The following is a 17,533-nucleotide window of genomic DNA, read 5'->3' on the forward strand; positions in this document are numbered from 1 at the left end:
GTGTGGATCAGCTATGAAATACTTGGCTGTCATGTGTGAGCCTGTCTCATTTCCCATCACTGTTTCCCCTCATGTTTTTAACTGTACATGCATATGCCTGTAAGCCAAGCAGATAGGGAGGCACATTTCAAATAGGCCAAGCCTGAGTCACATGGTAAGACTTGCCCAAAAACCAAGTGCTAGGGATGTAGCTTAGTAGAAATCTGCATAGCATGCACAAAGCCCTGGATTTGGTCTCCAGCATCCTGTTCCACAGAAATACAAAGAATTTTCTCATGCTTACTACTTTGTAAATATATTCTCTGTCTTAATTACTTTGTTTTTTTGGCTTTTTATAGATCAATGTAAGAGTAACTACAATGGATGCTGAGCTAGAATTTGCCATTCAGCCCAATACAACTGGCAAACAACTTTTTGACCAGGTATCACTTCATCCCACAAAGCATGCAACCTGTGTGTTGTGTGATGCACATGAGAGTGTGTGTGTTAGATAAACAGAGTGTCTTTATGTGGTGTGTGTGTGTGTGTGTGTGTGTGTGTACTTGATGGGGTAAACATGCTCAGGCCAGAGGAGATAAATCATTTTTGCCTGATTGTATTGAGACAGTGTCTGTCATTGAACTTGGATTAAGGCTGGTGGATAGCAAACTATAGCAGCCATGTTTCTACCCCTTACTGTACTGGCATTACAGGTTTGAATGGCCTGGTCCAGCCTATCATGGGGCCTAGAACCTGAGCTCATGCCCTCCTTTGTTAGCAGCAAGCACTGTTAACCAGTGAGTCATCTCTCCGAGACCAAGAGATGTAACTTTGATACCATCATGTGCATGCTATTGCGGATAGCTTATGTTTTCTGTACCTTCCTTGATAATCCAACCATGTACTGCTTGGAATTTTGATAGTACATATTCAGGTTGTTTGAATAACTATAGGTATATTTATATATTATCATTTCTACTTTTGTGGGATAACTCTTTAGTGAATTTTCAAAAACATACATAAAAGCCTAAAAGGGGCCCATGAGATGCTCAGTAGGCAAAAGTACCTGCTGCCCAGCCCAATAAACTGAGTCTGGTTCCCACAGCCCATGTGGTGGGAGGAGAGACCTGATGCCTGACATTGTCCTTTGACTTCAAATGTGTGTTGTATTTGGGCTCAAGGGATTTTTATCATAAAGGCATGATAAATGAATAGATAGATGTAGACTAGTGAGACTTAGGGTTGATCCAAGAATGATTTCTGCTCAGTGATGGCAGAACATTGAAGCTACCATACTTTGTCACCAAAGTGATGTGCTTTGCCGTAGGTACTGATAGGGCACTTGGCAAGAATCAAGTAGAAGTGTAGGCTTACCACATCTCTGCTGCTAGCCTTCAGACTGTTTTGTTTTTGTTTTTTTGTTTTGTTGGGGCTGTGATGTGAGCTAACCAAATGAAGATAGAAAATACTGAGTCAAGGAAGAAGAGAGAAGTGATAACAGGATTGAGAAAAGGAAACCTGAATTGTTGTTTTCAGAATTGTTCTCTGCACATAAAGGAAAGACCATGATAAAGGAAAGAAAGCTCTTTGCCACCTGTGTGGTTTGTCCTTGAGATCTGTAGTGTCAAGTGTTATCACAGTGTGAATGTTGACTGAGTTTATCTGTTTATAGGTTGTAAAAACAGTTGGTTTACGTGAGGTCTGGTTTTTTGGGCTGCAATATGTAGACAGCAAAGGATATTCTACATGGCTTAAACTGAATAAAAAGGTAAGATTTGTGTAATACTAATTTGATGTGTTTTAATTTGCTGAAAAGGCACCTGACTAACTGCAGGCCTCCTGCTGCAGTTGCCTGTCTTAATCATTACTCAAGACATTTAATTCATTGAAGCACCATCAACTTTGACCATACACACTCTGTGTGAGCTGAGCATGTGAGAAATGGAACTTTGAAGCAGGTGCTAACATGCGTTAAAACTGAGCACACGTCTGTAAAAGAAGTCAGGACGCCACAGGAGCTTCTTTCGCTCCTGCGTTTGTCTGTGGACCTATCTTACATAGCATTACTGCATATTTTCTTCCAAAAGGAATATGTTGTAAATATATTAATTTACAGTGAATTAAAAGTTTTGTTGATTATACTTGAAATTACTATTCTAGGTAACACAGCAAGATGTTAAAAAAGAAAATCCTTTACAGTTCAAGTTTAGAGCTAAATTCTTTCCTGAAGATGTTTCTGAGGAATTGATTCAAGAAATAACACAGAGACTTTTCTTCTTGCAAGTTAAAGAAGCCATCTTAAATGATGAGATATATTGCCCACCAGAAACTGCAGTTCTTTTGGCTTCGTACGCTGTTCAAGCCAAGTATGGAGATTATAATAAAGAGGTTCACAAACCAGGCTATCTGGCTAATGACAGACTCCTACCACAGCGGTAAGTAAATCATACCTTTATTTAATATGCTGTAATGTTATATTTTGTAAGTGTATGCTAAATTTTATTAAAAGGTTTTTTCAGTTGCAAGGTGGATCACAGACTGTAGTTTTTAAAGATCATGACTTAGTCACAACACAGATTTATGTGTTGTGTAACTCTGTTCCACTGTGTTCAGTGCCTATAACATGTGCAACAGAAGGAGGTTATGATTTTGTTTAGGGAAGGATATGAATTACTGCTGTTTGTAAACATTAGACTACATGGACATAGATGTGTAATAAACACTAAGAATACTAAGTGGCAAGAGGAGTGAGTTTTTTTGTATTTTGCAGAGGAGTTAAATGAGGCATTGATGGTATAGCCTGCCGTACCTTTGTACCATTCAAAGCCCCGCATGGGAAACAAATGATGGACGAAGAGGTTTGGAAACTAAGGCTTAATCTGCTCCATGTTAGTTACATGACCTTAGGTTTGCAATCTCTAAGGATCAACGATAAACAAAGTGGATAATTATTCCTGAGCTGAAGTGAATTCTAACAGGTCGATGGTCTTCACAGCATATTATGAGTACATTGCTTTTGCTGCTTTGGTTTTAAAGGTAGAAAAATGAGAATACTCTGTTGACAGATGAAATACAAAGGTTACTAGAGGAGAGGTGTGTGGGGTGGACATGTGCTGCAGAGTCTGCCTTCTCTGGTGGCATAGGGATTGGTGTAGAGGACACGTGGTCCTTGAACACTTTGGCCCATCTTGGCTTCAAATTCAGAACTGTCCTGCCTTAGTGTCTAAAGTACTGCGATCATAGATGTTCTCCATCAGACTCAGCTTCATGTATGTCTTTCTTTAATCAAAAATATTATCTCCTTAAAATGACTATTAGATTTACTCATAAAAATAGTAGATATGGAAGATAAAGGGATAATCAGGACCCAAGAAGTTTGTTTTTCTGTCTGTTCCTTAATTTTCTGTTAATGATGCAGCCATTTTTTCAGTTCAGGGTGTGATCCATTTGGAACCTTTGAATTCTTGTAAACGATGTAATACCCATTTTAAAATACGAATTAGAGTAGCTTAAGCTGTCTAACACTTTGTTGTAGCCTCCCCTAGAACACGACTTGACCTGTCCAACTTGAGTCTTCACCCTGGATACTGACTGGGACACAGCACTGTGTTGTAGTCGGTGTTTTATATCTTCAGTTGTGTTTTTAGTTCTGGGCAGTGGTAGCATGTGCACTGATTTGTATTGTAGCTGTCACACTCAAGCTACGGAAGGACTCTAGACTCTGGAAGTACTTTGGTTTTTGAATTACAAAGGCGCTAACTACATGTTTTTTCTTTCAGTGTTTTGGAACAACACAAACTGACCAAAGAGCAGTGGGAGGAGAGAATTCAGAGCTGGCACGAGGAGCACAGAGGGATGCTGAGGTATGTGTGGTGGCTTTCTGTGTGTCTCTAGGAGAGGCGCTTACATCTAGAAAAACTGCCCTGAGCTGCTGAGAAGGTGCAGCAAGTAGCTAAAGGCGTCACCCAGGACCCAGGTCGAATCCCTAGAGCCCACATAACTTGAGAGTTTTGTGTCCTCCCCACCCCTCTCCTCTGTCTTTTCCTGTCTGTTCCTTAATTTTCTAGTAGTTATTAGGAAGCCATTTTGAAAATTTGACTTCTTGTGAGCTATATAATACCCATTTTAGAGCGTGAGTTAAAGTAATTTAAGCTATTTAAAACTGTTTTAGCCTTCCCTAGTAATCTGTGACTTCAGTCTTCAGTCAGGATAATGAGTCTGACATAGCCTACACATTTACTGTGCTTCACATGTGCTATTGTTCACACCCCATTCCCCCACCCCCAATGAATCAGTGAATGAATGAATGAATGAATGTTTAAAAGGTTTGTGATGATACCTGACCAGGTTACACTTCCTAACCTCTGATATGGATGAATAAAATAAAGCACTAACTTTTTGCCCTAGGTATTTTTTAGTTTTATTTAATGCTTAAATGTGTCTCCTTTAATGTATTACATTGAGCTGTATTTAATAGGGAAGATTCGATGATGGAATACTTGAAGATTGCACAAGATCTAGAGATGTATGGTGTCAACTACTTTGAGATCAAGAATAAGAAGGGCACTGAGCTGTGGCTGGGTGTTGATGCTTTGGGTCTGAATATTTATGAGCACGATGACAAGTAAGTGACTGGGTGCTGGAGAGCTCACTGTCCCTCTGACTGGTGGCTGTCACACACTCTGCTTGTGAAAGTTGTTTCTATTATCCTTACAGTGAAGGGTTAGTTAATCCCACGTCCAGCTTTGTTGGTAGTTCCGGAGCTTATTTCTGAGCGGGTGCATCTATATTTGCAATGTGCCACTTTTGTTCGCTGTGAGTGAAGCCTGGTAACAAGGCTCAGTCTAATACTTCTGTTTATTAGGTAGATTTTCTTAGGTTAACTTTAGAAAAATGGCACATTTATGAAAACCGTCTGTGGTTATTATTTTATATGATTTAGTTAAATTTTTCTTTCAGTGATAGCATCAGGTGGGTCATGTGAGTAACCTAGGTTCTGAGAGTCTGGAGCTCTTAAGATTGGTCATTCACATAACCTGTCCCTGTAGGCTGTGTATTTTCTGACTGTTTGCTGCCTTTAATTATAAAGTAATATTCTTTTCACCCCACCCCACCCCCAGGTTAACACCTAAAATTGGTTTTCCCTGGAGTGAAATCCGAAATATTTCATTCAATGACAAAAAATTTGTTATAAAGCCAATTGACAAAAAGGCACCTGTAAGTATATTTTATTAACTTTTAAAACTTCTGCTACTTTCTATGAAATCACTTAAAGAAGAGCACTGATCACTCAAGCTGCTTCTGAGGAATTTCTCTTTCCATAGTTAAATCTTCCTCAGTGATGAAAAGTTATTAAAAACACCAAAGTTCCCAGTTTTCTTAAGATGTAAGAATTTTAACTGATTTAATTGTAATGTAGATAATAGAAAGGTATTAACAGTCATTCCTAAGAAAGAGTTTAAACAACATTTATTGATCACAGAATGTAGTAGGGGTAACCCTTTTAAAATTAACTCTGTAGTCTTGCACTCTGATCTTCTATTTTTAATATCTGAAGCTTCCTTTTTATTGAGATAAATTTTCAAAGATTAATATTACATATACTTTATCTAGTATTCTACCTTTGTTATCTAAAAGATAAATATTTGAAGAACATTTCTAGATTAAAACAACCATGGAGAAAGACCAGTTTGGGGGTATAAGGATAGCTGTTTGTAGTTTCTTTGAATAAAAAAAGAATTAATGACATTTAGTTAATCTGTAAAGAACAGATGAGGGGAGGGGTGGAGAAATGGGAAACAGTTATGTTGGAGGTCCCTAGACTCTTATGTGCAATGACATCAGATTTCTACTTCGTGTTGAAATTGAGTAGTTGTGAAGGATGCTATCACTCCGGAAGATTTTAAGATTGAATATTTTATTTTCAGGACTTTGTTTTCTATGCACCTCGTCTGAGAATCAATAAGCGAATTTTGGCCTTATGTATGGGAAACCATGAACTGTACATGCGAAGGAGAAAGCCTGATACTATTGAAGTGCAACAGATGAAGGCTCAGGCCCGGGAGGAAAAACATCAGAAGCAGCTAGAAAGGTATGCCTGTGTGCTGTTCATTTCTAATTGCTTGGGATAGGACTAGTTACAGACTGCTCAGGTTTATTGCTGTACTTTAATGTTCGACTTTGAGTACAGCTTTGGTGATGGGCCGGAAAGATTTCCAAAAAATAATTTAACTTTACATGTTACTGCATAGACTTTATACTTTTAGTATATTTATGTCCTCAAAATAGAATTAGGTTGAAATATGTATTTAGAAACCCAAACTCTAAATGAAAACATCTACTTTGAGTAATTACAAAAAGCTTCCTGGGTAAAGTGTGATTTGGATAGGATGTGAGAAACACATTCAGAAGGGGAAACCAGCATAAAAGTGTAGAGATAAGAACATGTCAGATTTGCCTATGGACCAGGAAGTGGGCCAGGCTCATCCTTTTGAGCAGTGTGCAGAGGAGAAGAGTATCTTCTGATTTTATGTGGGAGATGAGAAAGAAAGGCCTAGCAACCCTAGGTGTGAGCATGTGATTTCCTGTGTACTTAACTTTTCAGTAATAACAGTACCTGGTCCCAACTTGCTTATAGCCATGTTCCTTACAATTTTTTTTTTCTTTCTGTCTATATATCTTTTTTTCCATCTCTGTAGAAGAACAAATGGGACACCAATAGGGAAAAGCTAAGTGAAGCCAACACCTTTTACTAAAAGAGGGCGTTTGTCCCAGAGTGGGACCCAAAAGGTTCTAAGCACTTGGCATAGGTTTTAACCTGTAGGTCTTGAGAAGTGGTTTGTACTGAGTCCTCAAGATGGAAGGATCTTCGTGCTTGGCAGGAAGAAAGGTAGCTGGCTGCCTTCAGGAGCTGTGGTAATACTAGACATAACTGTACAGAGGCCTTAGTAGCCTAATGAACACCCTGGGTTGTAGACAGCATGCTGTAGAAAAGCAGTTATTTGAAAACTGGTACTTGTGCTTCTACAAACAGCCTGAGGGGACGGGACAACACAACAGCTTTTAAAAGGAAAGCCACTGGGCCTTTCTTTTGCCCAAGGAGCCTAGAGAATGCAAACTTGCCTCCTCCTTGAGGTTTTCCAGAGGTATAGAAACTCCCAGCTTCTTGAGCCTCTGCCTGCTGGGCAGATCCATTGCCTCTTCTAGTGTTAAGGAAGTGCATCAAAAAGGACCTAGAACCAGAGTGGAGCAGCCCATACCTTTCCTTTCTCTTTTATTTTTTTAAAAAAGTATTTATTTTATGTATATGCTTACACTGTAGCTGCCTTCAGACACACCAGAAGAGGGCATCAGATCCCATTACAGATGGTTTTGAGCCACCATGTGGTTGCTGAAATTGAACTCAGGACCTCTGGAAGAACAGTCAGTGCTCTTAACCACTGAGCCATCTCTCCAGCCCTAGCCAATACCTTTATTTTTATTTTAATTTTTCTTGTTCTTTTAAAATATTTTCTTAAGATTATGACTTTTTAAAAAAATGTGCGTTGACTGTTTTGCCTCCATATATGTTGTACACCAAAACCATGCCCCAGATGGTAAGAGGATATCGGGTCCCCTGGAACAGGAATTATAGTTGTGGCCTACCATGTGGATGCTGGCAATTGAACTTTGGTCTTCTGCAAGAACTTCAAGCACTTCACCACTACAAACTTTCTACCCTAGGTCTTTGGTTTTAAGTGGGGTGAAGTTTATTAATTAGCAGGAGGCATACTGACCCTTCAACTTCCTGTTTCAGTCTTTGTGAACCGGAAAGTTACCGCCATCAATCCTTGCTGACTGTGACAGCTCTTCTCCAGTGTTCCACACTCTTCTCTTGGGAACAGATGAATGCCCAAGATGTGCAGAAAGTTTCACATTCAAGCCTTTTTACTAAGAAAAAGTACCTTGATAGTACAGTGTTATGATTTGCCTGGAATTGAGAATAAGCACTAGATGGCAGTGGTAGCATTTGTGAATAGCCAGGAGATGATAGAGATGGAATCATCAGTGAATAAATACTATCATTGAAGTAATAATTTTAAAATTAAGCCTATGAAGTAACAACTTGGTGTCTTTTATTTATCTTTTTGGTTGTGGTCACCAACATGGAATTTGACCAAATGTAGGCTCTTTCTAAATGTCTAATGACAAATATGGCTATATTAGACCCTAAGTCTTCCCCCAAATGATTTTTTTAAAGTCAAACTGTTCTTTGTTTGTTTTAGGATTTGTTTATTTTATATGAGTATACTCTCTTCAGACACACCAGAAGAGAGCATTGGATCCTGTTACAGATGGTTGTGAGCCACCCTGTGGTCAGTGGGAATTGAACTCAGGACCCCTGGAAGAGCATACAGTGCTCTTCACTGCTGAGCCTTCTCTCCAGCCCTTCTCCTAAATGATTTTTATCAGAACTTGTAACAGACAGCTAAATCTTGATGGCATTGTTTCCCCTGTAAGCACTAGCGGCCATCCTAATGAAACTGTGAAAGGTGAAACTTGAGTTGTCATCTTTTGTCGAGGCATATATGGCTAGTACCTAGAAACTACGTTTGTATTAATTTATTTTAATGGTTGAAAATAATTTCCTCCCATGCTAGTTTACTATTGATGGTACTTGTGCGTTCGCTTTGTTATTTCCCTGTGAAGGCCCTGCTAACTCAAAGAATTCCCTTGAGTTGTGGCAGTGGATGAAGAAACAAGCTATTAAAATGTTACAAATATTTCTTCTGTACACAGAAGCTAAATCTTCTGAGTTTTTTCCTACCTGAGCTGGCTTTGAGAACATGCTTGTATACTTGTGTGTGGTATGTGTGTATGTTCATGCAGGCACATAACATGCATTAATGTGTGTGGAGGTCAGGACTGAGAACAACTTGGGAAGACACTTGAGGAACAAAGTCTGGCGGCAAGTTCCAGGGTCCTCCTGCCTTTTTGCCATGCCCAACTCTAGGGATGTAATACATGTGCTGTGTATGGAGTATAACATCATACTAGGTACCGAAGTATACATGGTAAATCTATTGAAAACGTTTAATACTTATGCTGTGTTTTGATTTGGGGTTAATACAAACAACATCAATTTATTTCTACCTATTTATTGGTAACGTATGACTTGTCATTTTTTTAAGGGCACAATTAGAGAATGAAAAGAAGAAACGAGAAATAGCAGAAAAGGAAAAGGAAAGAATAGAACGTGAAAAAGAAGAGTTGATGGAGCGTCTAAGGCAGATTGAAGAACAGACACTGAAAGCCCAGAAAGGTAAAGGGTTTCTTTTGAGCAATAATTCAAGATTATTACTGTGCTGTATGTATAAGGTGTACAGCTCCAGAACCATACCCACTCACACAGACATGCCATGCTGCTCGTTTGCTTTTGACATGTTTAGATGAACTTCCTATTCTACTTAGAGCCAAAGTGCTGCAATGTATAGGAAGGGCACTGTTTACATTGAGTAACTCTAGGATACACTACTTTGATAGAGCATTTGTGGAAAGAACAGACGAAAAAATGTTACTTAAGCAAATCAAATTGTTCCTTCCCAAGTAGCAGAATCTTAGCAAGTAGTGTGGACTTAATCTGTCTATAATACCCTTCCCTAACAATTAGTGGAAATAGTCATTCACTTTTATTGGGAACGGCAGTGTTATTTAAGGTTTGATTATATCATTTTCCTATGTGAAGGAGATATTTTTCTGAAGCAGTTGGAACCATTTTCTAGTGGGTATACAGAAGAGGTGGTCGCTTAAATGACTGTTCATCTGCAGCTCTTCCAAGATTGCTGGAGATGTATTCCAGTGGAGACGGTCTTGGTTTGAGGAGGGTACATTTCCACTGTAGCTCAGGCTGGCCCAAAACCTTTTGAAACTCCAGGCTCCATCCTTACCAATGCTACGATAACTGGCATGTGCCATCTTACCAGGTCTATGCATAAGGCTGGAGATAAGGTCAGACCCAGTCTGTAAGAGACTGCATTTCAAAAAGGGAGATAACTTTTGCTAGACCTCTGGCCTCCATGCATGTGTATGTACCACATACACACACAGAGCCTAATTTTTTTAAATTGAGTTTTATTCTAAATCTAGCTATGCCTTACCTCTGACATCTAGAAACTTACTTCAAAACTAAAAGGTGCTTATAGACCACAAAATGGAGACAAAATGATTCTTGAATTCCAAATTTGATGCTGTTCATTTTGCTTTAGGCACTGTCTTAGGGTTTCTATTCCTGCACAAATCATCATGACCAAGAAGCAAGTTGGGGAGGAAAGGGTTTATTCAGCTTACACTTCCATATTGCTGTTCATCACCAAAGGAAGTCAGGACTGGAACTCAAGCAGGTCAGGAAGCAGGAGCTGATGCAGAGGCCATGGAGGGATGTTACTTACTGGCTTGCTTCCCCTGGCTTGCTCAGCCTGTTTTCTTATAGAACCCAGGTCTACCAGCTCAGGTATGGCACCACCCACAATGGGCTGGGCCTTCCCCCCCCTTGATCACTGGTTGAAAAAAATGCCTTACAGCTGGATCTCATGGAGGCATTTTCTCAACTGAGGCTCCTTTCTCTGTGATAACTCCAGCTTGTGTCAAGTAGACATAAAACCAGCCAGTACAGGCACATTTTTATCTTTACAGAAGTAGAATCTACATGGAAGTAAAACCTGTGCAGATGATAGAAATCCATGTAGAAAATTGACAGGATGGCATGGTGCGTGTTAAGGGAGCACATGACATGTATGAGTTGCACCTTTCAAGAATGCTAGGAAGAAGTTTGACTTGAGGGGCTTAAAGTATAGTTCGCACAGTTCATTGGTCCAGATGCTTGCTTACATGTGTGAGGCCCTTAGGGTGGTTCTTAGTACCACACACATGACCTCCTGCCTTATACTGGAGGTTGTTTAAAGAATTAAAAATTTCATAGTAAAGAGTAAATTTATATGTTTTGAGGAAATAGCTACTTACTAAATCTTTGAATCTTATTTATTTAGGATATATATTAAAAGTATTAATGGTTTACATACCAAGAAGCACTGAAGAGTCTAAGGGGGATAGCGCATAAAGATTGTAGAGCATCTTTACCAAGACAGTTGCAGATCAGTCATCTTAAGGCAAAGAACATCCCATGTATTTGTTATTTTCCTAATAAAGCTTTCCCAGGCTGTCCTAAAACCTACATGGTTGTCTTGTAATTTGTCCTAAATTTTCACTTAAGTGCAATAACTGGCCATATTTCATATTTAAATTAACCTGTAATATTTTTGAGGAAAAAATCTATATTTTGTTGTCATATTCTTTAATTTTTATTGACATTGTTCTTACAAATGACTCATTAAATAGAACAAAATGAGATGTTCTAGACCATACAGAATATGTATTGGGGATTCCTGAAAGATGCTATTGCCAGACCTACCATCCATTTGTTGTTTTAGCAGATACTAAAGTGAGTTGGACTTCCATAAGACAAACTATAGAGGGATCTGTGGTCTAGTGGTTTGATTAATTCTGGGCACATAAGCACTGGGAACGTGATACTGGATATAGATAAGGTTTCTGCTTTGATGCAGCATACACATTATTAATGGAGCAATAACCTAATCACTATGTAGTTTAAATTTCTGTGGAGGGGCAGTCAGCATGATAATGTGGTGAATATTAGATAGTACTGTTTATAGTTAGGAGCAAAGGTTAATTCTGTCACTGAAGATGACTGTGACCCTGAGTAAATTGGTTTAGCATCTTAGGTTCCTAAATTTTGAAATAGAAATAAACCATTAAAAAAAATTGATTTTAATAGCTTTATTTTCTGAGAACTTAAATACTATCTTAGTGAAGCACAGATACAGAGGTCTTATAGACCTGTTGGGGGTAAGCCACAGTAGTTTGTCACAGGGAAGTTTATTCCAAAATGATGTAAACTCTCCAGACTGTACTTGTAGCTTGTTAGGACAAGATAAAGAGCAATGTTCCTGTAACAAAATGTGAACGCTCCATCTTCACCAGGATGTGTTAGTGCCTGTGTTTTGGGTTATCATCTTCCTAAATGATTTACAGTGTGGTGTTTGGTTTTGACTTAGGTACTTCTGCCTAATGGTGTTGAACATCTATCTTTTCATGTACTTACTGGGTATTTCTATATTTTGGGAGTGGGGGTGTTCACATTTTCTGCCCACTGGTTAATGTAATTTCTTGTTGTTCTAAGGGTTCTTACATGTCTGGGATACAAATCCTTTATCAAATACTTGATTTACAAATATTTTCTCCTAAGTGAAATGAATGATGAATAGGCTTTTCTGTGTTAGCTTCAAATGCTGTCATTTGACGGGAGAGGGGTTCCTTTCCCTAGTTTCTACGATTCTTAGAATTCCTTCATGTTTCCTAGTGTATCATTTAAGTGTATTTTTGGGGAGTTGGCAAACATATTGAAGGGATGTGGCACACAGATTTGAAGAGGCCTTTCTCCTTGTTTGGCCCGTTTAGGAACTTTCCTCCTAGTCCCAACTTCTTCAGTTCCAGGATCTGCATCTGTCTTTCTGGCCCAGCAGAATGCTGGCCCCAGGCTGCTGTGCTGCTCCGCCATTATTCCACTTTGGGGGAAAGCAGATACCTTTTTGTTTACAGAATAAATACGCAGAACACATGAAAGTGTATTATTTGTCACACTTAGAGGCATCTGACACATTTCCTGGGGTGTTTTGTTGTAAGAGATCTGTTGCATATTCTCTGGGCTGGCCTTGCACTCCTAGAGTCACCTGATCATTGTGCTTTCTCCTCCCAAAGTATCCAGGACTACAGGTGTCTACATGTGTGCATGTGCTCTACTGTTCCAATCACTGTATCTAAGCTCCCCATACACTACTCATAGAAACCTTCACTTTTATGGTGACATATAACCAGATCATTGCTTAGGTGCACTATAGAAATTTAAACTTGGTTTTTCAGTCTGTAATGTACAACTACAGTGTTCTGTGATTCCTAAAAATTGCCATTATTGAACTGTTATTTTTTTCTTCTGAGATCATATGCTTTCCCCTGTTGTTGCTTTAGAAAAGAGAAAGAAAAACTTACTTTTTGGGGGCTATATTGCCTATTAAGGCATTTAGGGCTTTGTTTTGTTTTTAATGCTGTTACTGCAATATTTGCAGCTTCTAAACTTGGTTCTGCGGCAAGAAATTATTTGGCTTGCAAAATCATGTAGTGCTGGGTTTTAAATATGAGTAAGAAGGAGAAGCTTCCTCAAATTTTATAAGCTTGAATTTACATTAACTTTCCCTATCACCTTCCAGATAAACAGGATAACTAATCAGGCAGTCTGCGTAAGCAGTAGGAGAGAAACAGGTCTTTGCTGTGACTTTCTTTGTCTTGAGTTTATTTTAAATAAGCCGTGTCATAGTCTTTGCCTTCTTGCCCCCACCCCTAAGATGGAAAGTTCTAGATTTTTTATGAGCCAGACAGAAGAAAAGTTGTTATTTATTTATCTTTCTTATCAAATCCATCACCACGTTTGACTACTTATGGTCAATTTCAGTAAATAGTTGAGACATACACAGCCTGAGTCTCACCCAAGTCGGCTGTTGTGTGAAAGCAGTCATTTTAACTTCTGAGTCAGGGTGTTAGTGATATCTCAATAAAATGTTAATAAATTAGCTTTGGGTTTGGTCCATGGGCCAAAGTTTGTTAAACTATTGTTCTTGTGCACTGATAAAAACAGCTTTTCCACTCAAGGCTACCCAACTCTTTCTTTGTAAATGAATTTAAAATAATAATCATTTTAACATTTTATTTATGAATGAGGCATTTTTTTTAACCCGGCATTCTTTGTTCTAATGCTTCTTGTTGGCAGCTTCTTTCTGTCCAGATCTCTCTGTCCCTGAGGTGTTAGCTTGCGGCCCCCATCTTGGTCCTTTTTCAGCCCTTCCAGGGTTTGGAGGACTTGGTGGGCCACACTCTTAGAGCCTCTGCTGAAGTGTCTAATCCTGTTTCTCTGCCGTCCTCCATAAATCTTGGTTATGGAATCAACCCCCGAACCACCATAGAGGTACAGGTGCCATGCTCATGTGTAGACCCAGTTCTCATCACATGGGACAAACTCTTTGGCCAGCTTGACCGCATCCACCCATTTGGGGACTTTCAGCTTCCTAGACTTTTTGAGGAAGGCTGGCAAGAGCTCTGACAAACTACTGCTGGTTCAGGTCTCTTACAGTAACTCCAGGCATCCCTCCGCTGCCCACCTAATCCTCTGGGCTCCTGGATTGTGGAGATCAGGCACGTCTGGGCCTGCCACTCATGCGGCCATGGGTCCAGGGGGTGAAGTGACCCTACGCCATCCTGGGTACAAGATCTTGGGCCAGATAACCCAACTCCGCTGTATCGCATACAGCCTTGACCCAGAGTCCTTGCTTCATTTTAACATTTTAAAAAATAGCTTTTTTTTTTTTTTTTTTTTGGTGATAGATTTTTAAGGATTACACAAAAATCTATCAAATCTACCTCATTTTAAAAATTGATACCACAGAAAACTGAAAGAAAACAATTGACTCAGAAGTTAAATATGACTATTTTCATACAACAGCCAACTTGAGTGAGACTCAGGCTGTTGTAATGTCTAAACTGTTTTCCTAAAACAGACCATAAATGAGTCAAGACTACTGAAGGATTTGATAAGTAGGGAGTTATTTATGTTAAAATTTAACTTGTTTTCCAAACTTCTAAGAATTTTGTTATGAATTTAACTGTGGCAAACATTAAAAAATAGTATACTACTGATTTTGAAGAGTATGGTTTAAGGATATCAGGAGTCACTATAACCTTTTCAACCTACGAAGCTAACCCTCTGCCTGTAACTCAGTCCCTTTCCCCATAGCCCCCAGCATACATAGCCTTCTTTATTTGGGATCTTGGCTGTTTTAGATGTGAGGAGAATCAAGGAGCATCTTTGTGTGCCTGGCTTTTTGCACATAGCATAATACTCATACATACTGGAACATACCTCATAATTTCCTGCTTTTGAGGCTGAGCATGTGTTGATGGACATGTATGTGCTAAGATCATGGGTATACATACATGTTTGTCTGGAACCCTGCTTTCAGTTCGTGACTCATTTGTGTAGGGAAATGGTGGGGCCATGAGCTTGGAGAGCTCTCACAGCCAAGTATGATGAGCAGTTTTATTCCTAGGTTAACTTGCCCGAGTTTTGAGTGAAAATTTATGATAAATCACCATATAATTAAGCGGTGGTAACAGCCTATATTATGTACTTTTATAATTTGTAGCCAGATAGCTGTGTTGAGTTTGTGCCCTATTTATAAAAATCTTAAAGCTTAATAATCAGTCATCTTCCCAAATTCTCAAAAATCTTCCAAATCTCTTAACTGAAATTATTTATGCTGGTTTTGATAAAGACCTGTAAAATTAAGAATGTAAGATCTTGTCACTGCAGTTGACTTTCACATCTCTAAAGGACAGAGCAAGGGAGAGCCTGTCTCCTAGGATATTATACTCCCTTCTCACAGAATTCTTATAAGACTTTCCCAAGATAATGCTTAAATTCAATGTTTCAAAGTCATCTAGGCTTTTTTTTATTCTAATGGTTTTGTTAGTGATATTTTCCTTTCTTATTCAATTTACTGGGATAAGAAAAAATAAGAGCTTTTGTGTCTTTTTCAAATTTAATATCAAACAGTTAGCCAGTCAAGATTGCTGATGACTTATCAAAAACAAAAACTAAAGATCTTGATTTCCATAAATCTGAAATGGTTTGAACTTACATAATGTCACAAGTAAAAGTCACACACTTAACTTCATGCAGCGGATCTTATTTTAGCATAGACACTGCAGGCTACGTTCAGGTCTGGACATATGAAACAAATGAATCTCATGGTAGAATGAGCCTTAGCTCCAAATTCTTCCACTACATACATTAAATATTGAAAAAGATCCAAAATGCTTTGAATCCCCATGCATTTCAAATGAGGGTTTCTCTGCCTGTCCTGGTACTAAGGATTGAACCTAGGAGCACCTTGTGTACTAGACAGGCTTGTACCACTAAGCTAGCATCATAGGTCTCAAAATGCGTTAATTTATAGATTTCTCTTAAGATGAACAGCTCAGTCTTTACATTTTGGACAGTTTTAGGGATTGTATTCTGGGCCTTGTATATCTAGGCAACTGTTCTTCTGAGCTATCCCACCCAATTTCCTAACTTTGCTAATCTTTTCAGGTCAAAACTTAAGATTAGAGACTTAGAAAATTAAGTATATGCTTTTATCCTTTTGATACAACTAGGACCATAAGGGTTTTCATGTTCTCACAGTTTTGAATTACATAATTTGTAAAAAATTATTAGTTTACCAGGTTAAAATTGAAGTGTTTGTGTGTTTAGTCACATGATCTTTTAAAACTGTACATTTTGGTATCTTCTTGTAATGAGGATGATGGAAATTAACCGGTGTTTGTGGGCTGGGTGGAACATTTAACAGAACTGGAAGAACAGACTCGGAAAGCTCTGGAACTGGAGCAGGAGCGCCAACGAGCAAAGGAGGAGGCAGAGCGACTAGACAGAGAGCGGCGGGCTGCAGAAGAGGCCAAGTCTGCAATAGCCAAGCAAGCTGCTGACCAGATGAAGAACCAGGAGCAGCTGGTAAGGCTCTGTTCATTCTCCGGAAAAGCAAAACTGAAGTAAATATGTAGCATGACCACAGACCCAAGTTTATAATACCTTCTCAGAAGCATGCCACAGGGATAACAAAGTGACAGAAATTGGACATTTTATTTCTGCTAAAAAAATTAAAGATCAAAACGGAAAACCAAACAGAATAAAAGGGCGCATGCATTTGTATATTTTGTTTTGTTTTTTTTTTTTTTTTAATGAAAATTTTCTTTCAATAATATATATTTTGTTTGTGGTTTCCTCTTAAATGGAGCCTATGGCCCAGAAAAGATTTCATTCATTTGGACCATTGGTTCTCAAGGTTCCTAGAGCTATAACGCTTTAATACAGTTCCTCATGTTGTGGTGACCCCAAAGCATAACATTATTTTGCTACTTTGTAACTAATTTTCCTACTATTGTGTATTGTAATGTATATATCTGTTTTCTAATGGTCTCAGATAACCCTGTGAGAGGGTTCTTTAGTCCTCAAAGGAATTGTAACCCACTGGTTGAGACCCTCTATAGAGGCCACAGGCATCTTGTGCTTTAGATAAATTGGCACAGCATTTCAGCTATAATAAACCGTAGTTAGTTGGAGTTTTGTTTATTTAACATGCTTCAGAATAAAGTATATGTGACATGGGGAAATTTCTAAATGTGCATATTAATTTAGGTGTTCATTTACTACATGTCTTCTAATTCTGTTTATAGACAAAGTTTTGCTACTAACCTGGGCTGGCTTCTGGGCTGGCTTTGAATTCCTGATCCTTTTGCCCCCACCTCCTAAGTACCAAGCAAGTTTGGATTCCAGGTCTGCTATCACACACCTGTCAGTTGCTCTTTGAGCTTTCGGTTTTTTCTCTTTGAAAAT

At 38.7% G+C, this 17,533-nt stretch overlaps 1 protein-coding gene and 1 pseudogene across 3 annotated transcripts in view; one reads left to right on the plus strand and one right to left on the minus strand.

Annotated features, from left to right (window-relative positions):
- RDX (radixin) overlaps positions 1–17,533 on the plus strand; it is a 53,974-nt gene that overhangs the window by 15,002 nt on the left and 21,439 nt on the right. For both annotated transcript variants that reach the window (XM_080930373.1, XM_080930374.1), the window contains exons 3-11: positions 339–422; positions 1,652–1,747; positions 2,140–2,414; positions 3,759–3,842; positions 4,457–4,603; positions 5,100–5,196; positions 5,907–6,070; positions 9,150–9,280; positions 16,491–16,651. In XM_080930373.1, coding sequence (XP_080786499.1) covers positions 339–422; positions 1,652–1,747; positions 2,140–2,414; positions 3,759–3,842; positions 4,457–4,603; positions 5,100–5,196; positions 5,907–6,070; positions 9,150–9,280; positions 16,491–16,651 — 1,239 coding nt within the window. The remainder of the gene's footprint in view (positions 1–338; positions 423–1,651; positions 1,748–2,139; positions 2,415–3,758; positions 3,843–4,456; positions 4,604–5,099; positions 5,197–5,906; positions 6,071–9,149; positions 9,281–16,490; positions 16,652–17,533) is intronic.
- On the minus strand, positions 13,796–14,228 carry LOC308430837 (small ribosomal subunit protein eS19-like; annotated as a pseudogene). Its single transcript has one exon. The product of its transcript is annotated as a small ribosomal subunit protein eS19-like (transcript).

Source organism: Micromys minutus (genome assembly GCF_963924665.1).
Source record: "Micromys minutus genome assembly, chromosome: 16".
NCBI lineage: Eukaryota > Metazoa > Chordata > Mammalia > Rodentia > Muridae > Micromys > Micromys minutus.